Consider the following 27537-nt stretch of genomic DNA (forward strand, 5'->3'; position numbering starts at 1 on the left):
GGCGCATCAGGGGGGCAAAGCTCCGCCGTGAAACAACCCCTTTCCCAGAGGGACCCTTTTTCCTCTTGGGGGGGAAATCAAGGAACCCGCGGGGGCAGGGGGATCCCTGCGGGGTTTGAGCTGTTCCGGGCCTTGTTGCGGGGCTGTTTCGCAAGAGCCACGTGGGCGGCTCCGTTCAAAGCCCAAAGCGTCGCCGTTTCAAAGAGTTTTCCCCAGTTTGGTCCGAAACGAGCCAAGGTCCAGCCCCAGATCACCCCGCAGGCCGGGCAGGGCCTGGCTGCCGCTGCGTTTCGGGGATAATAAACCCTCCTCGGCGCCCCCCAAGTCACCCCGTGGCCCCGCCGGGCGCCCCCGAGCCCTCGCCCGCGGGTGCTGCACGCAGCGGGCGAGAATTTAATCCGCCGGATTGTTTCTCCCCGTTACTGGGAGCGTCTGAAAGGCGACGCCGCCGCGTCCCTGCAGTATTCATGAAGCCCCGGTGAGGGCTGACACCCGCGGTCCGGGACAGCGCCGGGAGCCGGGGACGGCGGGGCAGGGAGAGGGGCACAGTCTGTCCGTCCGCAGGGAGGTAAGGAGCTGCCCCAGTCGGGGACGGGGCCGAGAGCCGGGGGCTCCCCACAGCCTCTGGGGTGCTGGTGATTGATGTGCGTAGGTGGGGCTGGTCATTTGCTCCCGGAGCACGTGTTGGCTTTACAAACACTTTAAACAAATAAACAGAGATGTATATATCTATAGGCGTCCGCCTCTGTACACACAGCCCGGGCCACGTGGCTCGCCTGGCGCCGCTCCCCAAGCCTCCACCTCTTCCCCAGCCCTGTACAAATTAATTAAAACCCTCCTTCCCACCCCTGCGTGCTCACCGGCGGCTTCTGCTCCCGTCCTGCTCCTCGCCCCGGCCAGCGCCCCTTGTGCTGGGGGTCAGCCAAGCCCTGGTGCGCTCGTTGCACCTAACACAGCGTGTTAGGGGAGTGGGGGGTCCTGTGGGAAAAAAAACACCTTAAGGGGGATATTTTAACCTCTTTTTACCTGTGAAATGAGGCGGCTGGGCGGGGAAGGGAAGTGGAAGGTAATGGAGGGCGAGACGATGAAGATCCCTGTGGCGAGGGTGGCTGGGACAAGGATGGGAAGACACTGAGTGTCCCCCAAGCCACAATCAACAGCCACAACCAGGAGCTGAGGGGTCTCAAGGCCACGACTTCCCCGTTTTCGCTGCTTTTGACACCCCCCCCAGTATTTCCCCCGCACCAGGACCCGCTCAGCCCCTGTGAATCCCCCCCGTCTCTGCCCCACAGGGATGCCACCGGCAGCCGGGCACGTGGGGCTGCGCACCTGAGGGCCACCCGCATGGAGAACGCCACGGCGCCGCCGGCAGTGGACGTGGACAAGGGCTTCGCCGTGGCCTTCGTGGTGCTCCTGTGCCTCTTCCTCGCGGCCATGGTGGTGCGGTGCGGGAAGCTCATCGTGGATCCCTACAGCGCCATCCCCACCTCCACCTGGGAGGAGGAGCAGATCAACTGAGCCGGGCCGAGCTGGCCCCAGGGACCCCCGACACCCCCAGGGACCACAGCCCCCCAGCCCCCCCTCACCACAGCGTGCTCCAGGGCACCCAGGGCCCTCCAACAACCCCCACCACCGCAGGGCCCCCAGCCCCCCCAGGACCACCCAGCACCCCAGGGCCCTCCAGCGCTGTGGAGGACGCAGGACCCTCAGAGCCATCCATCACCTCCAGCATCTCAAGGGCCCCCAGCACCCGCAGGGCCCCCCCATTGCTCCCCACACCCCTAGAGTCCCCTGTCACCCCCCAGGTCCCCCAGAGCTCTCCTCATGCCCCAGCACTTCAGGCCGCCCCCAGCACCCTCTGAACTCTCCAGGGCCCCCCCCAGGCCCCCCCAAAGCTCCCCATCACCCCGCAGTCCTCCCCCCAGACCCCCCCAGGCCCCCCAGTGCTCTCCAGGGCCCCCCCCAGACCCTCCCAGGCCCTCCCAGCGCTCTCCAGGGCCCACCCAGGCCCCCCCAAAGCTCCCCATTGCCCCCCAGGCCCCCCCAAAGCTCCCCATCACCCCCCAGTCCTCCCCCCAGACCCCCCCAGACCCCCCAGCGCTCTCCAGGCCCCCCCCCAGGCCCCCCAGCGCTCTCCAGGGCCCACCCAAGCCCCATCACCTCAGAGCCACCAGTACCCCCAGGGCTCCCCCTCCTCCCCGGACACCCCATCACCTCCGGGCCGCCCTGCACCCCCCGGGCCTCCCCAGCCCCTCAGGGCCCCCCCGTCTCTGCCCATCACCTTCCGCTAGGCGGCAGCACTGCCTATTTCCCGGGGCGCGGTCCCTTTAAGGGCCCCTGGCTCCGCCCCTCCGCGCATGCGCCTTGGCCAGTGCCGCGGACCGACGGTAGCGCCCCGCCCCTCGCGCATGCGCCGTTGCCGCCGGGCCGGACGGACGGGTAGACCTGGGCTCTTCGGGCTGCTGTTACCGGAAGTGACGTCGATCAGCTTCCGGATTGGCCCCCCCCCCCCGTCCCCTCCTTTCTCCTCCTGCTCCCCCAGAGCTGGGGGCGCGGCGGGCCCCGGGCCCGGGGCTCGGTGAGTGCGGCCCTGCCCGAGGGGGGGCTGCGGGGCGGGGGAGCTGGGGAGGGGGGGCTAGTGGGGGGACAGCGGGGAGGAGGGGGGCTGTGGGGCCGGGGCAATGGGGGGGGGCTGTGAGAGGGCGCGGGGGACCTAGAGGGGGCTGTGGGGCAGGGATCGCGGGGTGGGGGGTGTTGGGGGCCTGTGTGGCGGTACAGGGGGCGGGAGGAGTCGGGCAGGGAGGTGTGGGGGGGGACACTGAGGCGAGGAGGGGGCTGTGGGGCGGGGGGATTGGGGTGAGGACGTTGGGGGGATGCTTGGGGTGAGGAGGGAGCGGGAGGAGCTCCCCGCACAGGAGGGGTGGGGGGTGGTGTTGAGGTGCAGGCGGGGGCGGCTGTGGGGCAGGGACTTTTATAGGCCGAGGGGTTGATGGGAGCCTGCAAATATAAGCAAACTATGGGGTGTAGGAGAGAGCGTAAGGGCGTTAGGAGTGGGGCGCTGGAGGCAATGGGGTTGGGGGGGGCTCGGGGTTGCAGGGGGGCTGTGGGGGGAGGAATGGGGCTGGGGGTGCAGTGGGGGGTTGATGGAGGAGCAGGAGGTGAGGGGGGCTGGGGACAAGGGTGCGCTTAGACCCAGACAGGGAGACTGAAGGGAGAGGTGAGAGGGGGGAGCGCTGCGGGAAGGAGGGTGCTGCTGCTGCCGGGGCACGGACTTGAAAATAATGGAGCCTGGATGCATCATGGCCAGGCCCAGCTCCAAGGGGGACACGGGGCTGCAGGCCTGGACGGGGGAATCTTCTGGGGCCGCCCTCGGGGTGGGTGTTATAAGGTTCCTTAAACACCGCAGGCAGGGGAGGACAGGAGCTCTTCTGGGCTGCTGCCTGCAGGTGAGGCTGTGGGACAGGCTGGGAGAGGCAGCTGCGTGGTTCTCCTCCCCGGCGAGGCGGAGGGTGGGGAGCTGCTCCGGGGGTTTTGCGGAGGGGAGGGCGCTGAGGAGGCGAAGCGTCAGGCTCCGGCGTTCAGCGGGTGTGGGGAGTCTGTGCAGAGATCGGGGGAGACGTCGGGAATCCCTGGGGGTGCCGGGAGCCTCTGGCTCCAGGGTCTGCTTGTACTTCAGTTCCTCTTGGCTCCTTGTGATATTATCTTAACAACACATGTAACATTTTTTCCTGACGAGCCTCTGCTCTTGCGAGCGCTGTGCCTGAGGGAGGGCGTGCTACAGCCGTAGGGTTCCATCGGCCTTTCCTCACCTCTTTGTGGTGTCAGGTGCAGCAGAAATGGATTCTGAGGAGATGAAAGAGCTGCAGCAAGAAGTGTTGGAGGAGCTGGGAATCTCCATGGAGGAGCTCCAGGATATCATCGACAAAGAGCTGGAGAACTTTGAGGCTGTGAAGCAGAGGAAGCAGCAGCTGGAGGAGCTGGAGAAGTGCGTGAGGCAGAAGGAAGAAGAGGTGGATCGCGTTGACCGGCTCTTTGATGACGCTTCGAGGTGGGCACGCTTGGAATCGCAGAGGAGGGGGAGATGGGGCAGCACGGACCAATGTCTTGAGTGCTGCCCATTCCCCATTGGTTCCTTGGTGTGTGGTTATTGAGGGATAATTAAAATTATTCCCCTGTGGCTTTAAATCCTTCACGTGAATACTCCTCCCTTGAATACTCCTCCCTCACCTCATCGTGGCTGTATTTAATTAGCAGCTCCCCAGCAGTCGGGTCCTGTTTATTCCCTCAGTATTGCAGGATGGGGACCTGGGCTCACCTCATCTTTGCCTCTCCCCACCCTTCTCTTTTTGTCCCCAGAGCCATTAATAAATGCGAGATGCTGGTGAAGGATCTGTACTCCAAGCTGGGCCTCCAGTACCGCGAGAGCAGCTCTGAGGACGAGGATGTGGGTGCCCGGCCCATGGAAGTGATTGAGATCCCGGATGAGGACGACGATGATGTCATGAGCATCGATTCGGGCTGGAAGCGGAGTTCAGTATCTCATTATTCTGGGTCTGAGGGGAGGGATGGAGATCTGAGCGTGTCCTGGGGGAGCGTGGGAATGAGAGGGGTCGGAATAAGGAGATCGTAACGTTGGCCATGAGCCACGCTGGCCGTAAGCAGGAGAGGATCAGGTAGGAATGTCGTTGGCTCGTGAGGAACGTCACCGCTTGCATGGTCTGCCGGGGCCTGGAACTGTTCCACAGTTCTGGGGTCCCAAATGGGGACTTCTCCCTTCTCCCACCTGCCTGACTCTTGTCCCCTGCTCCGGGGACGCTGCCTGTGCTGCACATCGGGCGTCTGGAACGGGCAGCTTAGTAAAAGCCTTGAGTGGATTTCTTGACAGGGACAGAGAATGCTTTTGAATGGATGCTCTTCTCTGTCCCCTCTTCTTTCGGTGACTTTACTAGGATGGATTTTTTTTCTTCCCCAAGATGTTTTAAACCACTTCTTTTCTCTGTTAACACAGGCAGTGGTACTCCCAGAATCGCAAAGGATCAGACTCTGGTGAGTTGGAAAAGACCTGACTGTGGTGTACTTCTGAAGTGAGGTTTTGCTGGAACACTTGGGACAGCGTTGGATTTGGAGGAAAGAAAGAAAAGGTTCTTCATATTTTCTTTCTCTTTGCTTCCCTCCAGCTGCGGGAAGCCATGGCTGCCATGAGAAAGTCTGCCCAGGATGTTCAGAAATTCATGGATGCCGTGAACAGGAAAACAAATGCCCAGGAGGCACAGAAAGGTCAGTGTGTGAGAGCGTCCTGGGGCTGGCAGAGGTGGGCTGGCACCCGGGCCTGCCCTTACCCTGGTCCTGTCTGCCTCTTACCCCTGTCCCTTTTCTTTCTGAAAAAGAAAATAGCTGTTCCATTTCCCTGCTGGAAAGACCCCTTAGGGTACACTGATTCCAGTTTCCTGCTTTTCTTTAAGCCCTTTCTGAAAGCAAATACAAGGTGCAGTTCCCATAACGTGAAAGCTTTTTAATCACGTTTAAACCTCACTTGCTGATCACTCCCTCCAGTAAAACTGAGGCACTTGGGCTGACTGAGGTAAAGGAAAGCTAAAGAACGCCCCTGTCTCAGGTCCAACAGATGTTCTTCCAATCGTGTACATCAGAGAGGGAGCTTTGGGGCAATTTCTAACATTTCTCCTGGTGCTGTTCCTTGGGTAGATGCACAGACCCCTCAGGAAACTCCTGGCGCTCTCCAGCCCGTTGGCCCTGCAGCAACTGGGAGCGATCTCAGCCATGACGGCGATCTGAACGTTGGCATGAGGATCCTGGGCAAGAAGAGAACCAAAACGTGGCACAAAGGGACTCTCATTGCCATCCAGCCGGTCGGTACGTCCTGTGCTTGCTGCCGTGCCTCGGTGCTCGTGGCTTTCACTGAGCTTTGGGTGGGTAACGTGGGTCAGGCTCAGAGCAGGTCCCCTCGTGTGTCAGAGCACCTGGTGCCGCCTGGAACGAGCTGTGAAAGCAACACATCTCCACAACTTGGAAATTAATTTATGAGAGGCTTTCTAGTAAGTTCTGAGATCAGAATGGTATATGGTGTTGGCCTTCTTGTATGAAATCACTTGGCTTCTCTTTACCTTGCTGTGCTGAAATGTCTTCCAGGTGCTGCAAAGAAGTTCAAAGTGAAATTTGACAATAAAGGGAAGAGTTTGCTTTCTGGCAATCACATCGCTTACGACTATCACCCCTCGCCGGAGAAACACTACGTTGGCAGCAGGGTTGTGGCAAAATACAAGGATGGGAACCAGGTTTGGCTGTATGCTGGCATTGTGGCTGAAACCCCCAACTTAAAGAATAAGGACAGGTAATAATTCTCCTCTACAGGCGTGTACACACACACCCCCCCCACCTCTTTTTTGGTTTTAGGAGAAAAAGAGAAAAAAGGTGTATTGATATATTTGCTATGGTGGGAGCTAAATTCTTTTCTGCCCTTTCTGGGATGTAGCTCGGAATGTTGTTTCTTCAGTCTTATCTCTGGAAGCTCTGGGTGGAGCTCCCATGCTATTACTCATGTCCCTGAGTCAGGAGTTATATCTGGTAATTCATTCAAATTATCACACAAATGTCTGCACTGCTCGAGGCGTAAAACACAGCGGTAGGAAACACGAGCCCTGGAAGCGCTTAGTGCCAGCAGTGCTGCCAGAGCACTTGAGGAGAAGCAGCAGCAGGTCTGCAGCAGCCTTTGCAGTCACGTATAAATACAGGGCAGGGCTTCTTCCACCTTGTGGTTTAGGCTTGTGGTCGTTCCGAGAAGATTCATGAAGGATTTCATGAAGGATATCATCCCCCTGTTGGTTTCAAACGGGGATCTGCTGTAAATCCCTAATTGTGTCAAGTTCTATCCAACACGTGTTTAATAACTGAGAATGAGCTGCACTTACTACTCATATTGCAAATTGACTCCTCCTGGCCAGGCTGGCTGTAATGCTGATCTCTCACGATGCAGCTTTTATACTCCGTATCCTGAAGTTGTTATTCAGAGGCAGGCAGCGCTCGGCGGGTGCCGTATCCAGCCCCAGGGGTATCCCCCCTCCAATCTCCCCGTCCCCACAGGCACTGGGGACTCTTCTGCTGTCTCCTGTCTGCAGAGGTGTCCCCCCTGCTCCCTCACTGTGCTGCTGTTGGAGTCACGGTGTGCAGCCTCTGCTGCTGCTCTGTCCCAAACGCTCCAAAATATCTTTTCCTGCAGAGATTAGGAGCAATTAAACTCTTCTCTTTTCCTGTGGCCGAGGCACAGAGGGAGTGTGGAGCTGAGGGAGGGAGGCCTGGCTGTGCTGTGCTGCTTTTGGGCAGCCTCTCTTTTGGCCCAGGGATAGCACGGGGCTGGGGGAGAGCTGAAAGAACCAAGGGAAGTGGCAGGACTGCAAAGCTCATGATCTCCTGGCAGGAGTGATCGCTTCGTTCTGTCCTCATCCACCCTGTCTGATCTGAGGGCCTTTGGGACTGGCAGAAGGACCAGGAGGGGTGCTCCTCTTCCATTATGTGATGTGGAGCTGCGTTTTATTCACCTGCGTTTCTAATTGCAACTTCCAACGCTGCTGTTCTCCAGGTTCCTGATCTTCTTTGATGATGGCTATGCTTCGTACGTCAAGGAGTGGGAGCTGTACCCAGTCTGCAGGCCACGTGAGTGACCTCTGCCCCTCCTGTGTCCCAACGCTGAAATTGTGTGGAGCTCCTGTGGGTGTATGAGAGAGCCTGGTTCAAAGGACAGGGCACAGACTGCACGTCCCCTCTGGTGCTGTGCCCGCAGACGTTTGCTTTGCATACAAAGCTGGAGGAAATAGTGGTTCATTACCAGCAGAGTGGGTGTGCTGTGACTCTGCACCCTGAGTGCATTAACGTGGCTGGCTGCCCTACCACCAAAAGTCCTGCCCCTCGGGATTGCTGCTTGATTGTTCTTATGTAAATATCCACCTGGGATCTCTTTGAAAAAGAACTAAAGATTCTCCTTGTAAGAGTCTTTCCTTCTCTTCCCTTCCTCCCATCCATCCCTTTCTGAACAGTGAAAAAGACCTGGGAAGACATCGAGGATGTTTCCTGTCGCGATTTCATTGAGGAGTACATCACGGCCTACCCCAACCGTCCCATGGTGCTGCTGAAGACTGGCCAGCTGATCAAAACAGAGTGGGATGGGACCTGGTGGAAATCCAGAGTGGAAGAAGTGGATGGCAGTCTGGTCAAAATCCTTTTCCTGGTAGGGCAATTCCCCTTCTCCCAGGAGAGGGGGAAGATGGGCTTAAGTTGGAGTTGGGGTGGGCTGACTCTCTTGGGCTGGTCAAGTCCAGTTTCCTTGCTAATGTCAGACAGGATCCCGGAGCAAGCAGGGATTTTGTTTAGTAGGTAGACCACCCATTTCTGCTGTGCATTGATATGGAGGTGAGACTCCCTCATTTGCATGATGAAAGCTTCAGAAGCCTTTTAAAGCATTTTGCATGTGAAACTTTAAAGTGGTAGATGAATAAGAAACAAAACCCACCATCTGCAGGTATTCTGTCCTGGTCCCTTTGTTGATGTAAACACCTAGCCATGTCTTCTGTCCAAATACAAGGGCTGGTTTGAGAAGCAGGAGAGAAAATGAGCAGAAGCTGCAGTATTCTGCTGGCTGAAATTCTACAAATTGCAGAAGGGGAGCAGCCACGCTGTCTGTGCCCACTTGGCTCCCTTCCTGTCTAGATAACGGCGTAGCCACGGGGCTGGGAAGACGTTGTGCACTCGCAAATTGAAGCTCCCTGTCCTCGAGGAGATGCAGTTTGTGCTGAGGAGTTTGTCTCCTGAGGGAGCTGGGGTTCTCCAGCAGTGCCTCGTTAGTCAGTCGTTGGGCCAAGAACAGAACTGCAGTTGAAGTCTGGGGTCTTGGTGTTGGGCCTCTTTCTAGGTTTGGTTTGTGTTCAGTGCTCCCCCAGACATGATGAATTACTGCCCTTGTCCTCTCTTGGCTGCGTGGCCTTTCAAGAGCCTTCAGGCCAACGCTTTGCCTCCTTTCCGCTCGATTCTGCTCACCATAAAAGCACGCTGCTGTCTCCCAGGCCCCTGCTGTACCCTGGCAGCTCTTGCCGTGGGTGCTGTGAGTGTTGCCTTCTCCTTGCTGCAGGACGACAAACGCTGTGAGTGGATTTACCGTGGTTCCACACGCCTCGAGCCCATGTTCAGCATGAAAACTTCCACGGCCTCCACCCAAGAGAAGAAGCAAAGTGGACAAGCCAGGACTCGTCCCAATGTCGGTGCGTGGCACCTTTTTCTTCAACGTGTATCCTGGAATTTGAATGAACACGTTGTGGGTTGGCGGGGGCGGGTGGGTTGGTGTTGGTTTTGTTTGGTTTTGATGGGGTTTTTTAGCAGATTTAAGATTCACAGATTTTTCTCCTGGCATAAAGATGCCACAAAACCAGACTGCAGGTGTGTGACGTGGCCAGAATCTGTCTGGGGTGACTGGCTGCGACTCAGAGCTCAGGCCGTGACCTGGTGTTAATTGCAAATGCCTCTTTTGCTTATCTTTGGGAACAAAATCAATATTTCGTGGCTAGTGCAGCAAACTTTGGTTGATGGTAGAGACTTTCCTTGTTGATACTTTGCTTTTTGCCCTTCCTCACCAGGTGCTGTCAGGAGCAAGGGGCCTGTAGTACAATACACGCAAGATTTAACGGGAGCTGGTACCCAGTACAAACCTCTAGAGCAGATGCAGGCGGCCTCGCTGGCCGCACGGTCCGTTTCTCCGCAGCCCACCGAGATGGAGTAAGTACTTGAGTCACTTCTCTGCTTCCACCGCTCCCTCCTTTGCGTCCCGTCTCCAGTGCTCAGCTCTCTCAGGCACCGCCCTTCCTCTGTAGAGGAATCCTCAGGTGCAGGTTTCCTCCCTGACTAGGCTTGTTTCCTGGTTACACACGTTGGTTTTAGTCGTGCTTCTGGGGGAAGCTGTAGGTAAAGGCTGCTGGATGAGTAGTTGGGGGCGGGAGAGCTGACAGCCCAGCACCCCCTGAGCCAAGTGCCATCTCGCTCAGGGCTAAAGCTTCGCACTTGATGTATTTCCAAGCTAGAACGTTTGTTCCTTCTCTTCTGAAAATCTGAATTGCTCCCTCGTGTCACGATCCAGGCACTGGCCCCCGGCTGCCTTGGATTCCTCCACTTGGACTGACCTGCTCGCAGACCTCAATGACTTACGGGGCCCTGAGAACTCGGGACCGGTGGTTGGTCTCGGTGGTCACGGACCAAACCTGATAGAGCTCAGCCACGGCCAAGTCGCACGCGTGCCTCCTGCTGCCGGGGGCCCAAGCGGGACGTTCTCGGAGGTGCGGGCTAGTGCCGAAGGCGGCCTGGATGAAGGAGGAACTCAGCCTGGTGATGAAGGGAGCTTGTTGGAGAACACCAGGGCACCTGAGCCTGTGCTCTGGGACTTTAATACCTCTCTAGGGGAGAGAGATGCTGTCCCCGTTCATTTTTGTCACCACTGTGGATTTCCCATCCGAATTTACGGACGCCTGGCGCCCTGCCAGCACGTCTTCTGCTCTGACTGTGCCTCGCTGCATGGGCAAAAGGGAGAAAGGAGATGTCCCAGCTGTAAGGAACCCGTGCAACAAGTGAATCTTTATTCACCAGATGCTCTCTAGGTGTAGCAGCATCTAAGAAACCCCACCTGTCTCCAGCTCCCGGTCTCAGGACGAGGTTCCTCTCCAAGTACCAGTGCCATGTGACCCGTTCTGCCCCTGGATATGGGGGCTAACTTGGAAATGCTCCTCCTGTGCCATTCTGAGCAAGACTTGAGAATCGAAGCCATAAGAGCCTTGTTCCTCGTCTCTTACGTAACCAGGAAGAGAGGCCGACGCTGAAGGAGGTCTGCTCCGGCGTGAGGAACGCAGCGCTGGCTCCTCACCGTCAGGCCAGGGCCCCGCCTGTGGACAGAGGAAGAGCTGGGCTGTCGCCCTGACCCCAGCACACCCTGAGCTGGCGAGGGCGTAGGAAGGATGTGCAGCGAAGATGCTAAAGCTGGACTGCAGCGATCAGCCAGCCTGCAGCCTCGCTGGCTGCCGAATCTCCCCTTCTCCATTGAACAGTCCTTGCAGTGGTTGCAAGAAACACATTTTTTTTTTCTCTCCCCACAGAAGCTTTGACTTCAGGATCTTGTTTTCAGGTCTAATACAAGCAGACACTACAGACATTCCCCTGCCCTGACGTTAAATAGTGAACTGCTTAAAGACATTTTAACATTTTAAAGTCAAGGTTTTTAACATTGACTGAAGGCAGCATACTACATCCGTGTCCCCACTGTCCCGAGGATACTGTTGGGTTAAAATCATACTGGTTTTATAGATTATTAAAACTGGGAGAATGGTTTCTTCACTCTAGTGTTTTGTTTACTCTGAGGAAGGCCAGGCTCTCTGCCCTCTCTAGTCTCACTTTCAAGTTCTTTGACAGTGCTGTCAGCATTTCTGATTGCTTAAAGCCCGTTGATGGAAGCTTTTTTCTCTTGCTCTTGAATTTTGAAATGTGTGTTGACACCTTGCTTTTAGGGCAGATGTTTGCAGAACCGGTCGCCCCCTCCTGCTCTCGCTGCCTCCTCCCTTTCTGCCCTGATAACATAACTATGTTCTTCCGCTTGTGGGAAAACCAGTGGCTGGTTTGGGGTGGTTTTCTGTTTAATTGGTATAAATGGATTGAAAACCTCCGCTGCTGTTTTCTCAATGTGAGGGCTTTCCAGGTGCCTCCCACCTTCCTGGGTTGCAGAGGTGTTCGGGAGCCCCTCGTAGCCCTTTCACCAGTGATGTTGTTACATTCCCTTGTACAATCTTATCTCGTTGCTTGGTATGGACAAAAGAGTCCTCTGTACTTCTTGTTCCTCCCACTGCTCAGTGCCGTAGCGCTGACTGAGCCTCTGGAAACTCTGGTTTCTGCTGTTGCAGGGGTTTCTTCATCTCCTGCTTTGTCCAGCTTTCTGAAATGAAGGCCTTGGACATCAGCGTTACACTCACCCTCGTGCCTCACTTCCAAATAAACCGCAGTCTGTCAGAAGTGGCTGAGCTCTGGCAGGTGGTTGGGGTTGGTGCGGGATCACTGTAGCACAAGCAGTCAGAAATGGGCCAGTTTTCACACTCGTTAGGAGAAAATCTGCTCGGTTTCCCTTGGATGGGGCACTGTTGCTGACTCCCGTGGGGGATTGTTATTTTGACTGCCCCTGCCTAAATCCTACCGGTCGTGTGAGCGTGTGCGTCTTGCAAATCACTTCCCTCCTTCCCTCGTGCAGGTGCTCCGACAGCCAGCTGGCCCAGTCGAGGAAGCAAGTGGCCAAGAAAAGCACTTCCTTCCGTCCTGGCTCCGTGGGCTCTGGGCAGTCGTCGCCTTCTTCACCTGTCCTCAGCGACACGCCGCCGGCGGGACGGAGCGGTGCCTCCCAGCAGCATTGGTGAGCAGAGCTGGTTGGTGCTTAGCACAAATCCCCGCGTCCTTGGGAGAGTTTGGGATGCTGGTACAAAGCTGGGGCTTGTTTGGCTTAGTGCAGGTTTATTTTGTTACCTCCATTTGCCAGCTTGTCCAGTCCTGAGCACTTGTCTTCCTCTTACCTTCTTCTACCTCCCAGACGACTGTTCGTTACGTTTTGTTGTTGGCTTGAGCTTGGAGGGTCTCTTATCAGTTCTGACCAGAACTTACCCCAGCGGGACCCTGGCCAAAGCCTCTGGCCCTGCTTGTTCTTAGAGGACTCCTGTTTCTCCAAGCTTCCTGGGGCCAGAGGAGAGCTGCTATTAATGTAAATCTGCAGGTGGCTCTTCCACAGCGGTGGCTTTGTGGCCATCGATCCCCAGAGCAGCAGCCGTTCATCCCAGTTCTGAGACCACAACCAGCTTGTGCTCGTTTCTGCTTCCCTAGTTCTGATTTGGGGGTTTTCTTGTGTTCTCTGCTGCTGGTAACACTCCCTCGGGGCCTGCCCAGCCTTGCTCCCAGGGGACGCTGGGGCTTGTGTCTAATTAGACTAATCAGCAAAGCCATCGGGGTGTCCCCGTGTGTAACTAGCGGCTGCTTTGGTAGGAATTAAGTGCCTAAAGTCCCTTTGCAGACTCAGGAGAAAACCGTGGTTGCTCAGTGTCTCCCTGTTCCTCTACCAGGCTCTCCGGCGGCCAGGCAGGCAGTGGCACAGCGCAGGCCTTCCACGGCATGATGGACCGCGTGCCCAGCGAGCCCTCCTACCGAGCCCCGCTGGAGAAGCTCTTCTACCTGCCGCACGTCTGCAGCTACACCTGCCTGTCCCGCGTCCGCCCCATCCGCAGCGATCAGTACCGCAGCAGGAACCCCCTGCTCGTCCCCCTGCTCTACGACTTCCGACGGATGACGGCCCGACGGAGGGTTAACCGCAAGATGGGCTTCCACGTCCTCTACAAGACGCCGTGCGGGCTGTGCCTGCGAACCATGCAGGAGATCGAGCGCTACCTTTTTGAGACGGACTGCGACTTCCTTTTCCTGGAGATGTTCTGCCTGGACCCCTACGTGCTGGTAGATCGCAAGTTCCAGCCCCACAAACCCTACTACTACATCGCAGACATCACCAAGGGCAGGGAGGACGTGCCGCTGTCCTGCGTCAACGAGATCGACAACACCCCGCCTCCGCAGGTGGCCTACAGCAAAGAGCGCATCCCCGGCAAAGGGGTGTACATCAACACCAGCTGGGAGTTCCTCGTGGGCTGCGACTGCAAAGACGGCTGCAGGGACAAGTAGGTGACTCCTTGTGTGCTGCTGGGCCTGGAGGGTGGGAGACAGCACCTGATGACACCCCAGGGTGGCCCTGCTCCGGCCTTTGAGCCCACACAGCTCTGGTGGGTCACAGGTTTGACTCCAGGTCAAGCCCTGGTGCCCGTCTCTCTGGGTGTAGGTGTGCAGAAGGATGTGGTTTCTTCACCTCCCTGCAAAACTGGTGTGTAGAACTAACCTCTGGGGCGCGGGTGGGTTTTTCTGTGTGTCTCTAGATCGAGATGTGCCTGTCACCAACTGACGGTCCAAGCGACTGGCTGCACCCCAGGAGGGCAGATCAACCCCAACTCGGGATACCAGCACAAAAGGCTGGAAGAATGCCTCCCGACAGGGTAAGCAGGGCTGCGTCTTCTCCTTCCCTCACCAATACCAGCCCCAGAAACTTGGCCTCGGATGCTATCAGAGAGCAGCATTTCCCAGATCTCACTGCAGATACCCAAAACCTGCCCGTGTTCTTGACTCACCTGCTAACGTGTGGCCCAGGATCTCTGTGCATTCCCTGGCAGCTGCACCCTCCCTGCTCTGCCGAGCTCTAAGCCACCGCTGCCAGTCCCTTTGCATCGTTCCTGGTACAACACCACGTCCTGGCATACAGCTTTATCAGGGAGGATGTCACCCTTCTCCTTTCTTTCAGAGTTTACGAGTGTAACAAGAGGTGCAAGTGCAACGTTAACATGTGCACCAACCGCTTGGTCCAGCACGGGCTCCAGGTCCGGCTGCAGCTATTCAAGACGCAGAACAAAGGCTGGGGCATTCGCTGCCTGGATGATATCGCTAAAGGCTCCTTTGTCTGCATCTACGCAGGTAGGATGAACGAGCAGGTAGGATGAACGAACAGGTAGAGGCCTCTTAGTTTTGAAGCAGGTGCTGTGAATGGAAAGCCTTGGTTGAGCCGGTGCTCTTCCCAGCGGTCACGTGGATTCAGCTGTGAATCTGCTTTGTCCTGGTTCAGGAGGGGGGAACAAGTCTGTGAAAAGATCTGGTTGTGTCAGGCCTGAGGCCTAGGCTTTGCTTATCGCAAAACCCACCAGAACGGGTGTGAAGCTCTTCCTGTGCTTGTCAAGGGGACAGGAAAGTAAAAACTTAACAATGATGAACTTGCAACACTTTGATTTCCTGATTGATGCCCCTCCCTTGCCCAACTCTGCACAAAGATGCTGCAGTGCCAGCGTCAAGAGAAGTGCTGGGATCCCCAGAGCTGTTTCTGTGCACAGGGTGAATCAACACTTACCTGCTTCCTGTTTACATCGAACCGGTCGCTGGGACGTCGGCACAAACCCACGAAATGCAGAAGTTGTGCGGCGTGGTTGCGTTAACTCTGAAATGAAACCGACCACGGGCACTGCCTGAGCTCTGCTGCTCTGGTTTCTTGTCCCTGCGCTGCACCCTCGCCTCCAGCCCTGCAGAGGAGAGGCGGTCACCCTGTCTGAGTGGCTGCTTAGGGGTGTCCTTGGTGGGACCCTGGGTGTTAGCAAGGGCCCACTTCAGGTCAGCCACGTGCTTCAGGTTTTCATTACCTCGAGTATCAGGGTGATAGGTTGTCCTTTCCCAGCCCAGCTCTGGAATGAGGTGGTGTCAGGCCTGTTTGCTCCTCAGCGAGCCTTTGGGGAGGATACATTGACAGGGCAGGAATGTCATCCCTGGAAAACTCAGAGTTTTCTATTCTTCACCCCCAGGGAAAATCCTCACGGATGACTTCGCCGACAAAGAGGGGCTAGAGATGGGTGACGAGTATTTTGCAAACCTGGATCACATCGAGAGCGTGGAGAACTTCAAGGAGGGCTACGAGAGCGACGCAAAGTGCTCTTCTGACAGCAGCGGGGTGGACCTTAAGGACGAAGAGGAGGAAAACACGGGCACCGAGGAGCCGGAGGAGTCCAACGAGGACAGCTCTGACGACAACTTCTGCAAGGACGAGGACTTCAGCACCAGCTCGGTGTGGCGCAGCTACGCCACGCGCCGGCAGACCCGGGGCCAGAGGGAGAACGGGCTGTCGGAGACGGCCTCCAAGGACTCGGGGCTCACCCGGCAAATCAGCCACGACGAGACGGCGGCCGCTGCCTCCTGTAAGCTGCCGGTGTCGGAGGAGACCTCCAAGAACAAAGTGGCCTCGTGGCTGAGCTCCAACAGCATGTCCGACGGCTTCCAGGACAACGACAGCACCTCCTCCTTCAAGATGAGCGAAGGAGGCGAAGCCAAGGCCAACAAAATGGAGCTGCCTGGTGAGAGAGAGAAACCCTCCGCTTCTGCCCCGGCCGACCTGGACAGAGAGGCAAAGGCACTGAAGAAAGATGTAAGGGAGGGCTGTGGGGCTGGGAGATGAGTATGGCCCCCTGCCTTGGGGGGATGGATGAGGAAAGGGGGGCACAGAGATGTGCCTCAGCTGTGCTCCTGCTCGAATGCCCTCCCTGCCCATACAACACGACTAGGTGGCCTGTGGTGCTGCTGGGTGTCCCCTTGCCCTGCTTGCTTGGCCTTTGCCCACTGTGGTGGTGTCAGGAGGTGCCTTTCCCCTTCCTGGGGGAAGTTGTGGTGCAAGAGGCTACAAAGAAGTTGCTCAGCATGAGCAGAGTGGAACACCCCTCCTGCCCTGGGTGCTACGTGCCTGTGCAGCCCTGAGGGAGGGAACCACCGCCTGCCCGGGGACAAGAGGGAGATGGAGGTGGTCTCTGTCCACCCCCTGCTCTGGACAGGGGGCTCGGCGAGCCGCTGTGTGGGATGTGGAGGGTGGGAGACCTGTGGTCATAGCTTGGCCCTTCTGGAGCACCCCTGGCCTGGGTGTCACACAGAGTGGTGGGAACAGCCGGCTTCTCCCACCCGGGCTGGTGTGTGGGGAGCGTGTCCACAGCAGGGCTGAAGCGTGCTCCCAAAGGGAGAGATTCTGACCTTCTGTACTCCTTCCCTCCACAGGAACCTGAAGATCCAACCAAAATTCTCGGGTAAGATTCCTTAAATTAGAGTAAACTGAAGGTTGGGAGGGTTTGGGCTGTGCCCAAATTAAACGCTTGGAGGTGGCAGCCTTGGCCAGCTCCCAGCTCTCCTCAGCTGCTCTGGCTCTGCCCCACGGACCATCTCCCTGGCGGTGCGAGTGTGACCCGCTCCTGTCCTCACCCCCCCCAGGCTCAGCGACTTGGGCAGGATGTACGGCTACAACCCCAGCCCGCCCAAACTGGAGGGCATCCGGCGGCCGACCAGCAAGACGGCCCTGCTGCAGAGCCGGCGGCACTCCCTCGCCCCACAGCCCGCCACGGATGTAAGCGGGGATCCTTGGGGCGTCAGCCGTGGGCTGGGAGGGTGGGCCTGGCTCTGCCTCGACTCCAAACTGGCCCGGTGAAGACCTTGAACCTTACCTGGGGTTGTTTCTATGCTGCTTTCCTTCCCAGTTGAGCACCGGTGCAGGGCTTGTGTTCGTGGTGGTGATTTCCTGAGGGGCAGTTGGTTTCCTTCGGGCAGTGGGGGCCTTTCATGGTTCTGAAAGACAAAAAAAAGGACACGGGCCATGTTACAAGGGGGTGTAGCACCTTGGGTCGCATGCCCAGCACACCAGGGACCCATGGCTGGGCAGAGCCGGGGCTAGGAAGCCATCCTGGGGGACAGCCTTTGGTTTTTGGGGTCTTCTCCCCTCCTTACAAAACCCAGAGCACATAACGGCACAGGCTCGTGAGGCGCTGGCCGTCTGGGTGCTGCGGGACTCACCAGCCCCCTGGAACCCCACTGCTGGGTCAGACACTGGCCTGGGAGATGGGGCTTGTGTCCCGTTCCTGCCCCATCGCAGTGTCCACAGGTGTGACCCGCCTCAGAAGGGCTCCCGAGAGCCCCGAGCTCCTCTGGGAGGAGAGAGCAAAGCACTGCTGGGGAGGAGGGAGCTGCACTGCTCCCCCCGCCCCGGGCTGCGCTCAGGAGCTTTGGTGCCTCTCAGCAGGACGTGCTGACCCTGTCGAGCAGCACCGACAGCGAGGGGGAGACCAGGCGGGCGGCGGCGGGGCAGGCCCAGGGCACCACCAACGACAGCGACGACATCCAGACCATCTCCTCGGGCTCCGAGGAGGAGGAAGGGGACGACAAGAAAAACCCCTCGTCTGGGTCAGGTGAGGACAGCTGCTGGGGGGGGAACGGGCTGAAAGGACGGGGGTACAGCAAGAAATTTGGGGCAGAAACCCCCAGGGAGGGCTGAGGAGGACGTAGCAGCTGTGAGCAGGGTGCGTCCTGCTCCAGGCACCTCTGAGCTGTAACAGCCGAGGGCTGAAGCTTCCCCATGTGTTGTTTGAGACAACTGCAAACCCCAGGCCTCAAGTCCTAGATATTTGTGGGTATCTAAGAAAGAGCAACTGTGGGACTTACCGTGGTGGGTGTCTGGGCTCTGCTGGGCTGGGCAGGGAGCTGGAGGTTCCCCAGAGCCGTCCCAGGGTGGTGGTGGAGCTCCAAGCTGTGTCCCTGCGGGGTTTGTTCCCATGTGTGAACGAGGAGAGCGGCCTGGGCCAGCAGCGCTGCCGTGGGGTCCCTCTTCTGGAAGGGGGAGAGAGACCGTGGCGTTTGCTCCTCTCGCAGGTCCGGTGAAGAGGCAGGTGGCGGTGAAATCCACCCGCGGCTTCGCCCTGAAATCCACCCACGGCATCGCCATCAAGTCGACCAACATGGCAGCGACCGACAAGGGCGAGAGCGCGCCCGTCCGCAGAACCACCCGCCAGTTCTACGACGGGGAGGAGTCCTGTTATATCATCGACGCCAAGCTGGAGGGCAACCTGGGCCGGTACCTCAACGTGAGTCACAGCCCTTGGCAGGGCACGGACGGGGAATGTCCCTTGGCAGCTGAGACGGGATGTATTTGGGGGGGAGCTGCCCTTTCAGCAGGCCTGTTCCTCCCCAAGATGATAAATATAGTAAAAAAAAGTGGGAAAAGAGCAGGACGAGGAGGATGTTTTCCCCTCCCTGAGTGAAACAGGGCAGCTGCGCCAGCCCCGTGACGCGGGGGGAAGCCAAGTCAGTCCTTCCAGCGCCCGTTACCTTTGCGAGCGAGCGTGGGCCGTGTGACTCAGTGCTGGCGGGCAGGGAGGGAGCGTGGCCCGTTCCAGCTGCAGCCGACGGATCGGGAACGCTGCTTGTTTGCACCGGCTCGTGTCGGCCGCGGGCTGGTCCGTGTCCCCCCCACCGCAGGAGCGTGCTCACGGGGTCTGTCTCCGCTCCCCTCACAGCACAGCTGCAGCCCGAACCTGTTTGTGCAGAACGTCTTTGTGGACACGCACGACCTCCGCTTCCCCTGGGTCGCCTTCTTTGCCAGCAAGTGAGTCGCGACGCGCGCGGGGAAGGGCTTGGGGGGACCCAGCTCCTCGGCCAGGAGCTTGACCCGTGCGGGCTGGGTGTTTCCTCCTCCTGGTTTCATGCCAGCTGGAGCGGGGAGAAGCTCGGAGCGAGGATCTCTCTCCTGTGCTGGAGATTCTGATACGATTTGCATCAGGTTTAGGCCTTTTTGGGTCACAGACCTCGCAGGCAGCGCGGGGCGGGGGTGAATCCCTGCCACGCGCCTCCCGGGCACCGCCAGCGCGGCGTCTCCTCCGTGAAGCCCCACGGGAGTGATTCATCGGGGACCTTTGTCCCTCTGCTCGCTACGGAGCCGAAGGCCGCCGCGCTGGCTGCGTCACCCTTGCCCCGGGGGCAGCTGGGCTGCGCCGCCGTGTCCAGCGAGGTCACGTACAAGCGTTGCTCTCCGCTCGCAGGGGTCTGGCGTACCCTCCTGGTGGAATGGCCTCTTCTCCCAGCATGGCCTTTTTTTTTGTCCTCCCAGGAGGATACGAGCTGGCACGGAGCTGACGTGGGATTACAACTACGAAGTGGGCAGCGTGGAAGGCAAAGAGCTGCTGTGCTGCTGCGGGGCTATCGAGTGCCGAGGGCGGCTGCTGTGAGCCCGCCCGTGCTCCCGCCGGCTCCCTCCAGCCCGCAGGCTTGGTGCTGACTTTCCCTTTGTGAGGGTCAAGTTTCTTCTCGAGAGGTGGTTGTTTAGTAGTAGCTGTTACGGAGCCGAGTACGGCGGCTTCGCGTTCTCCCGTTCACTTGAAAATTACAGCGGCAGATGGACACGGAATGAAACGTCACCTGGTGCATGTGTGGTGGCGGCGGCAGGGGCTGATGCTGCGAGCTTGGCTTCTGCCACGTCCCGGGGGGCTACAGCCACCCCCTGAGAGGACGAGCTCCCCTCAGCACCGCAGGCAAGGCCGCGAGCCGAGTTGGTACCTGCTCCCGCTCCCTCCCAGCCCTCTCCCCCCTTTAAGACACAAAGCTCACGCTGGTGTTGCTGCCAGTTTTCCATCAGGAAACACTTCACCGAGGCTCCGGGGAAGCGCCTCAGGGCTGGGACTGAGCCGCTGCTGTCCCTGCGGCCTTGGGACGGGGAGGGAGTGGGGATGGAGGGGACCAATCTGGATTTACAGCGGTGACGTGAATTTAAGTGGGGAAAAAAACAAACCAACACATCTGTCTTCAACTGTGATATGTTGTAAAGAATCTTTTCACTGTTAAAAAGCAATAAAGTATGTTTTTCTATTAAAAAAAAAATTGCCCTGAACTTTAGGAACAGCCAAAAGCCCTGGAAGAGCAGGATTGCACTGGAGGCAGCTGGGCCCAGAGAGGGCAACACGCTCCCCAAAGCACCTTCCCTTCCTCCTGGCAAAACAAATGCTCCTCAAACCCCCCTCGGCAAAACTCAGGAGAAGCTGGTTGCCCTGTTCTGGCTGGGGACCAGCTGTGATGGCAACTGCCGCCTCCCACCGCCCCAGGATCCACCCGCAGGCTCAAAACACGGCGCTTGGCTGAAAACACTGCACAGAAGCTGCAGCTGAGCCAGCCTCGAACTTGACTCGCTCAACCCAGACTTGATTTGGGCACCTAGAGCCGGGGTAGGGAAGGGCAGAGGGTGGAGCAGCCGCCCACCAGCCCCAGGCACGGCAGCGACGCACGACCTGAGGGGCTGGGGTTTGGCTTTGCTCTGGGCACAGTTTGTACCTGCGCACCCGAAGGGTGTGATGAACCACGGGCTGGAAGAGGCAGATTTCTACAAACTGGAATCAAATTCCACGCCACCCACCAGCTCAAGGGCCAAACCCCGGGCTGGGGAGAGCTGGAGCAGCAAAGGGGGCTCCAGCCGCCACCCCCATCCCTCGGGCACCCAACCCCAGAGCAGCCCGGGCAGCTCCGCACTCCCAAGGGAGGCTTTTCCCCTCCCCATACTAAATAACTTTTTTTTTAAAAAAAAAACCTTTCTAGGGCCTCTGTGAGCTCCGGTTCCATCCTCAGCGCCCACCTGAATAGCAGCTTTGTCACCCGAGGAGGGCGGACGCTCCTCTGGCAGCGGGGCCGGGGCTCCTCAGGCCGCTGAAGCCCCCGCTCCAGGCTGGTGTGGAAGATGTGGAGAGCTTCCAGGGGGAAAAAAAATATAAAAATATCAAATTCCTCCAAATCTGCCCCCTTTTAGCACCGCCCAAGTGAAAGCTAAAGGCAGCTGTGCCAAACACTCGCCCCCAGACCCTCGCCGGGGCCGCTGTGCCAGCCACAGAAGATGCCCAAGCCCTTTGGTTTTTTTTTTACCGAAGTTTATTAGTTTTTTACCTTTCAATATATTTAACCTTTAACTTTTTTTAAAAAACAAAAAAACAACAAGTTAACACATTTTGGTCTGACGTTGGTTAATGGTCCTTTTCCCCCCCGCTCCGCGCTGGGAGGTCTCGCCGCACCCCGGGCGGGTGCAGGAGGCAGAGCCGAGCCCGGCGCCTTCGGTCTTCCAAATAAATAGGAAAAAAAAAAAAAAATCAGTTGCAAATTTGTCCTGTTAGAGCCGGGGAAGGGACCAGGAGCGGCCGCGGGGAGGGAGAGACTCAGAACCCATTTACAGAAGAGAAACGAGGGGATTAAACTCCTCCGTGAGACGCGAGTAGTGACGGAACCCCGCAGCCTCCTTCCCCCGAGCCCTCCCAGCGTCGCCCCCTCCTCCAGCCCCCCACACCCCCGGGGCTGCGCCCGCTCCCCCCTGGAGCAGGGAGCCACCGGCTGCCCCCCCGCCCGCCCGCGCCCCAGGGAAGGGGCTTCGTCCCGGTGGTCGCAGAGGCGGCTGCGGCCGCGCTCCCTCCGGCGAGGGGATGGTCAGGAAAAGGGGGGTAACGGGGGGCTGGAGCCCGGCGAGGGGCCGGGGGCTGCGGGGAGGAGAAGGAGCCGCCCCGGCTCTGCCTGTCCCGGGGCCCCGCGGGGGATTAAGGCAGCAGGTGAAAGGCAGAAACGGCACCAACGGTGAGCGTGGGGTGGGGAAGCAGCGATGGCTGCGGCCCCCGGGGCTGGGGGCCCAGACGGGCTCTCGGGGGTCCCCGGTTTGCTCTGCGGGACCGGGGAGGGGAGGGGGTGGAGGGGCCAGGGTCGGACATCTCACGGGTTTGGGCTCCGGCCGCCCCCGCCAGCGCAGAGGGGCCGCGGGCGCTCAGTCGGTTTTGCGGTGGTTGTTGTTGAGGACGGGGTGGCCGTTGGAGAGGGGCCCGTTCTTCGCCGCCTCCTCCTCCTCCTCCGAGTTGTCCGTCTCCTCACGGTCGCTCCTCTCATCCTCCACCACCTGCGGGGGGACTCGGTCAGCGGCGCCCCGTTCTCCTGCCGTGCCTCAGTTTCCCCCATCGCGAACCACCACGGTTTCCTCCCCACGACTCGGGAAGCCGAGCGCGGTCCGGCTGCGTGGTCTGGGGGTCCCCCCTGCGACCCCCCCCCCCCCTCACCTCGCTCCTGGGGCAGACCCGCACCCTCCCTCCACCCCGAGCCCCATCAGCCGGGTCTGGATCCAGCCCCATCGCCCCGCAGCAGCATCTCCCCACAGGGCCAGGAGCCCCGAAGCCCCCCAGGCCCCCTCTTGCCTTTCCAGTTATGAACTTCTGGGCCATGCGGATGATGAGGTAGGCCCAGAAGATGTGCAGCGACTGCAGCACCACCATCATGAAGTTGAAGAAGTAGTAGCCGAAGAAGGGGGGGTAGAGATCCAGCGGGTAAACCACGGTGCAGTGCATGATCCTGCCAGGGGACGCAGCTCCGTTAGGGGCAGGGACCGGCCTCCCACCCCCAGCGGCACCCCACCGCCCCGTGCCTCAGTTTCCCCACCCGTTCCCCAGCCACCAGCGCTCACCAGAAGGGCAGGATGACCAGGCGGGTGATGATGAAGACGGCGGCGAAGACGATGAAGATGTTGTTGCAGGTGTTTCTCCAGCCGGCGTAGTTGAACATCTTGGCGGACTGCGGGGGCAGAGGGGGGTGAGCGGGGCAAGGACGTGGCCGTGGCCGTGCCCGTGGTGGCGGGGAGGGGACGTACCTCCAGCAGATAGTCCGAGGAGTCGTGCAGGGCCATGATGAGCGTCCCCGCACGGATGTAGTTGGCGAACCAGGAGAAGCTGATGAGGATGATGGTGGCCACGTGGTGGATGATTTGCTCCTTGAAGTCCTGCATCCAGGGAAGGGGGAGCAGGGGGTCACCCCGGCCCGGCTCCAACCCAACCACCCCGCTCACCCCCGAGGTCCCCTCCGTGGCCCCAGCCCCTCCCTAACACCCACCACGAGGGCGAAGTAAACCCCACCACGACGTCCCCGTGTGCGCCAGCCCGGTGCCCGGTGCCCCCCGCCCGCCCTCGCAGCCCACCTTGCGCTTGACGTCGGAGGCGATGCTGAAGAGCAGGGACCAGTAGAAGGAGAGCTCGATCATGTAGTACCAGTACTGGGAGGGCAGCATGCTCTGCAAGGCGAGGGCTGAGCTGGGGGATCCTCCCCGGGGGGGCTCGAGCCCCTCCCACAGGCACCACCCAGGCCCACGGGTGTCCTGGGGACCCTCTGCCCCCCACAGCCCGCAAACCCCTTCCCCGTGCACCGGCCAAGCCCAGACGGGTGCCAGAGTCACCCTGTGCCGCCCCGGGGGGTCAGTCCAGACCCCCCCACGCCTCCGGGGGCTCGGCCGCCCCCTCCCATCGCGCAGGCGGCGCCGGGGGGCAGGAAGGGCTGTGGGGCGGGGGGGGCTCACCTGGATGGGGTACCCCTTCCACACCTCCCGCAGGTCGTAGAACCAGGGCTTCTGCCGGAGGGGAGAGAGAGACAGAGGCGTTAGCGGGGGCCGGGGGGGCGGCAGGGCCGGGCACGGGGGGGCCGATACTCACATCTACTATGACAGCCATGCCAGCAATGAAAGCAAGAAGGTAAAACGTGAATCGCCAACTGGAAAAAGGAAGCAGAGGGTCCTCAGGCGGGCCCAGGCGCGGGCGGGACACGGACGGAGCCCCCGGCCCCATGTTCCGCCCTCCCACAGCGGGGTGTCCCCCCGCCCAGCCCCATCGCCGCGGGGTGACGGTGACACAGGGTCTCACCTGGCCTCCCTGAACTTCTTGAGCAGGCTGGGCCGGTCCTGGTTGCGGCGGCGGCGGAACCAGCGTTCGACCTGCCGCACCGTGCAGCCGCTCTTCTTCGAGAGCATCTCCACGTCGGCCTGGGGGGCGGCGGGGACGTCACCACCACGGGGGCCCGGCTCTGCTGCTCGCCCTCCCCCAGCCACGCCGAGCCCCTCGTGGGGACCCCACCCCGTCCCCTCACCTGCTTGGGGTGTTTGGTGGTGGCGGCGTAAAACTTCTCCAGCACGGCGTTGGGGGCGGCTTTTAACCTGATCTTCTCCTTGACGTTCAGGAGCCCGGCCAGGGGGGTGGCCACGTACCTGGGGAAGGAGCAGGGGGACACGAACGTCCCCGTTTCTGTGTCACCTGCCTGACGTGGCCCCATCGAAGCCACCCAGGGACCCGCAGCCACTCGGTGCCTCAGTTTCCCCATCCCGCCGCTGCTTCTCCCAGGGGGGTTTCACCACGGGGGAACCCCCCGGGTCCTCGGTCACCCCAGGGCTGGGGGACCGGCCCCCCACGACGCGGCAGGGCCGCACCCCCCAGCGGAGGGGGCCTCCCCCGGCTCCCAACAAAGCCCCGTCTGTCCCGCCCCGGCTCGCCATTGTTTGCCCAACAAACCGCTCCCGAGCGCCGGGGCCGAGCGGGCGCCATGAGGGCAGCGGAGGATGCACAAAGCCGGGACTGTGCGGGGCCACGGGGGCAGGTGCCCAGCCCCACATGTTGGGGAGGGGGGGCAGGACCCCCGGGGTGCCACGGCCACCCCCAGCCGGGCCGAGGACAGGGCGCTACGGCCGGGGTCCGTCACCGCGTGTCCCCGGGGTCCGTCACCGCATGTCCCCAGCCCCACGCGCAGGGAGAGCCGGGTCAGGGTCCGTCCCCCCGCCCCCAGGGAAGGGACTCACGTCTCAAAGAGGTGCCGGACGACGAGGAAGAGGAAGGCCAAGGGGAGGGTGACGTAGAGGTCGGAGGCTTTGGCGTAGACTCGCCCATCCCGGTCCTCCAGGTCGGCCCAGGTGAGGTTCGCCGGGAGCCAGAGCCGCTCCCACCAAAAACAGCTGTACAGGGTCTGGAACATGCTGGGGGGGAGCGGGGGGGCGAGGTGAGGGGGGCACCGGCTCAGCCCGCAGCCCAGCACGGTGCCACCGGCGCGGGCAGCCCCACCTCGGCCCCGGCGAGCCCCCGGTGGGCTCCGGTGAAACCCCCCTGGTGCCGCGCGGGGCGGCCGGCGCTCGGCTCCGGCACGGAGGGACTTTGCTCCCTGCGGCGGGGAGGTCACCGGGTGATGATTAACCGGGGACGGGGCCCTGGCACCGGCTGGAGGGAGGAACCGGGTTCCCGGGCACCGGGACTTCCCCGCCGGCATCGGCCGGGAACGGGCGCAACCCCGGGACCACGGTGGCACAAAGAGCAAGGGGGAAGCCTCCTGCCACGGTTTCTCTCCCGACCACAGTGCCCACACCCCCAGGTTGATCCTGGGCACGGAGCCCACCGCCGGGCGGGGGAAACTGAGGCACGGAGCCCCCGGCCACCCCTTGGCTGGGCCCGGGCAGCGGCGCGGCGCAGGATTAGGGCTTTGCCGGCGGCACAATGGGCACCTTTGTGCCTGAAAACGGCTCCCGGCGGGCACGGGCAGGGGCTGAGGCCCAGCGCCGTCACCGCCGCGGGGTCAGGGCACTCCGGCTCCTCCTGCCCTCCACGCTGGCACCGCACACGAGCCGGTTCCCCCCCGGGGGAGACGATCCCGGGCTCCGTGGGGCCGGGACAGGGGTCGGGGTGGGGGTCCCCGTCCCCGGGGGGGCAAATCCCCGGCACGGAGCAGGGACGGAGGAGAGGGACGGGAGCAGGGAAGGAGGAACCGCGGGGCCGGTTTCGCAAGCCGGGGCGGGAGCGTGCCCTGAGCCCCGCTGAACTGGGCCGCGGGCAGGTAACGGGGAGCCCGTGGGAGGAATCGGGGTGAGGCCCTGCTCGGGGCTGGCGGCATCTTCTCCCCCGGGGCCCAGCCGGTGTCCCGGGAACGGAGAGGAGCCGGAACCGGGTGCCGCCGAGCCGGGGGGGCCGGTACCAGCAGCCGGGACCCGCCCGGGGGGAACTCAGGAGCGACGTGCTGGGAAGGGAGAAAACCCCGAGGGAGGAAAAACCGGGGCCGGGAGCGCCGCAGGGCACCGAGCCCCGGCCGGGACCCTGCACCGGGGGCTCCGGGGTGTCCCGCCCCAGCTGGGGGTGCCGGGTCCCCGCGGGCTGGAGAGTCCCGGGGGCGGCATGAGCCCGCCCGGGGGGGCCGCAGCCCAGCGCCGGCGGGGCCGAGGCCGGGCCCGGGGCCTCCCCGCGGGCCGGGGGGCACCGCCTCCCTCCGGGCCCGGCCCACCCCGAGGAGCCGGGGGGGCCCCGCCGGGCCCTTGGCGTGGGGGGGGAGTCCAGGCACGGGGCCGCCTGCGGGCGGCGGCCGGGACGCACCGGGGGGGCCCCGCCGGGCTCCGGGCCGGACCCCCCCGCCCTGCCCCGCCACAGGGCCTCCCGCCAGGCCCTGCCCCGCCCGCCGGGCCCTCCCCACCGGGCCCGCCACAGCGGGCAGCCCCGGAGGATTAGGGGCGAAAGAGCGGGGGGGAACCGAGAACCTGCCCGCGCTCCCCCGCCCCGCGGCCTGGCCCGAGCCGCCGCCGCCGCCTCGGTCCGGTCCGGTCCGGTCCGGCCCGGTCCTCCCGCGGCGGGAGGAGACCGGCGGCCCCGCGCCCCCCGCCGACCCCCCCCCCGCCCCACTCACGCGCCGCCGCCCGGAGCCGCCGCCGCCGCCTCGCGCTGCCGCTCGCCCCCCCCCGCCCCGCGCGCGCCCCGCGCCAGGCAGCGGCGGGAGTGACGTCACCGCCACGGCCGAGGGCCCGGAGGGGAGCGGGGCCCGCCGGGGGGCGGGGCCGGGCGGGGCGCCAGGCCTGAGCAATCCATCGCCGCGACGGCGATCGGCGGGGGCGGGCGGGGGCGGAGGGACAAGGGGAGGGGCCGCGGGGGTCCGTCCGCTCCCCCCCGCCGCTCCTCACGCCCCGGGACCCCGCCACGCGCCCCTCCCCGTACCCCCGCCCCTCCCTCACACCCGCTCCGTCCCCTACGGACTCACCCCCGCCCCCCATAGACCCCACTCACCCCCCCGCTGCGGGGAGCCCCCTGCCGGCCCCGCCGCAACACTGCACCCCCCGGGGCGGGGCGTGAACCCGCGTGTCCGTGGGGTGCGGAGGGTCCCGTCACCCCAAACCCCCCCCGACCCCCGTGTCTATGGGGTACGGAGGGTCCCGTCACCCCAAACGCCCCCAAACCCGCGTGTCCATGGGGCACGGAGGGTCCCATCACCCCAAACGCCCCCAAACCCGCATGTCCGTGG

At 61.4% G+C, this 27537-nt stretch overlaps 2 protein-coding genes and 1 long non-coding RNA gene across 7 annotated transcripts; 1 reads left to right on the plus strand and 2 right to left on the minus strand.

The window, feature by feature from the left end:
- Window positions 1–850: 850 nt before the first annotated feature.
- LOC137671616 (uncharacterized) lies at window positions 851–2348 on the minus strand. The gene is made up of 3 exons (XR_011049433.1): window positions 2282–2348; window positions 1330–1493; window positions 851–978 (listed from the first exon to the last, which is right to left on the minus strand). It is a non-coding gene; the product is annotated as an uncharacterized lncRNA (long non-coding RNA).
- A 175-nt stretch (window positions 2349–2523) lies between these two features.
- Window positions 2524–20295, plus strand: SETDB1 (SET domain bifurcated histone lysine methyltransferase 1). Of its 5 annotated transcripts, none has more exons than XM_068414899.1 (23): window positions 2538–2578; window positions 3407–3446; window positions 3826–4048; window positions 4357–4529; window positions 5009–5046; window positions 5178–5277; window positions 5704–5871; window positions 6148–6349; window positions 7595–7668; window positions 8049–8239; window positions 9137–9266; window positions 9639–9777; window positions 12281–12439; window positions 13137–13739; window positions 13992–14108; window positions 14411–14580; window positions 15453–16069; window positions 16687–16715; window positions 16897–17029; window positions 17699–17864; window positions 18325–18536; window positions 18969–19057; window positions 19559–20295. In XM_068414899.1, exons 3-23 carry the CDS (start codon window positions 3837–3839, stop codon window positions 19674–19676), a joined length of 3840 nt encoding a protein of 1279 aa, XP_068271000.1. In that variant the 5' UTR covers window positions 2538–2578; window positions 3407–3446; window positions 3826–3836; the 3' UTR covers window positions 19677–20295. The 5 variants fall into 5 exon arrangements, with proteins under 5 accessions (XP_068270997.1, XP_068270999.1, XP_068271001.1 ...); XM_068414897.1 differs by having other exon boundaries at window positions 2559–2578; window positions 17696–17864; XM_068414896.1 differs by lacking the exon at window positions 3407–3446 and having other exon boundaries at window positions 2524–2578; window positions 17696–17864.
- Window positions 20296–21337: 1042 nt separating this feature from the next.
- On the minus strand, window positions 21338–26981 carry CERS2 (ceramide synthase 2). Its single transcript, XM_068414915.1, has 11 exons — window positions 26929–26981; window positions 25070–25243; window positions 24367–24484; window positions 24144–24262; window positions 23937–23994; window positions 23804–23854; window positions 23429–23521; window positions 23105–23233; window positions 22922–23028; window positions 22656–22809; window positions 21338–22363 (listed from the first exon to the last, which is right to left on the minus strand). Exons 2-11 carry the CDS (start codon window positions 25240–25242, stop codon window positions 22235–22237), a joined length of 1131 nt encoding a protein of 376 aa, XP_068271016.1. The 5' UTR covers window position 25243; window positions 26929–26981; the 3' UTR covers window positions 21338–22234.
- Window positions 26982–27537: the final 556 nt, after the last annotated feature.

The sequence above is a fragment of the Nyctibius grandis genome, chromosome 17 (assembly GCF_013368605.1).
Source record: "Nyctibius grandis isolate bNycGra1 chromosome 17, bNycGra1.pri, whole genome shotgun sequence".
In the NCBI taxonomy this organism is placed as follows: domain Eukaryota; kingdom Metazoa; phylum Chordata; class Aves; order Nyctibiiformes; family Nyctibiidae; genus Nyctibius; species Nyctibius grandis.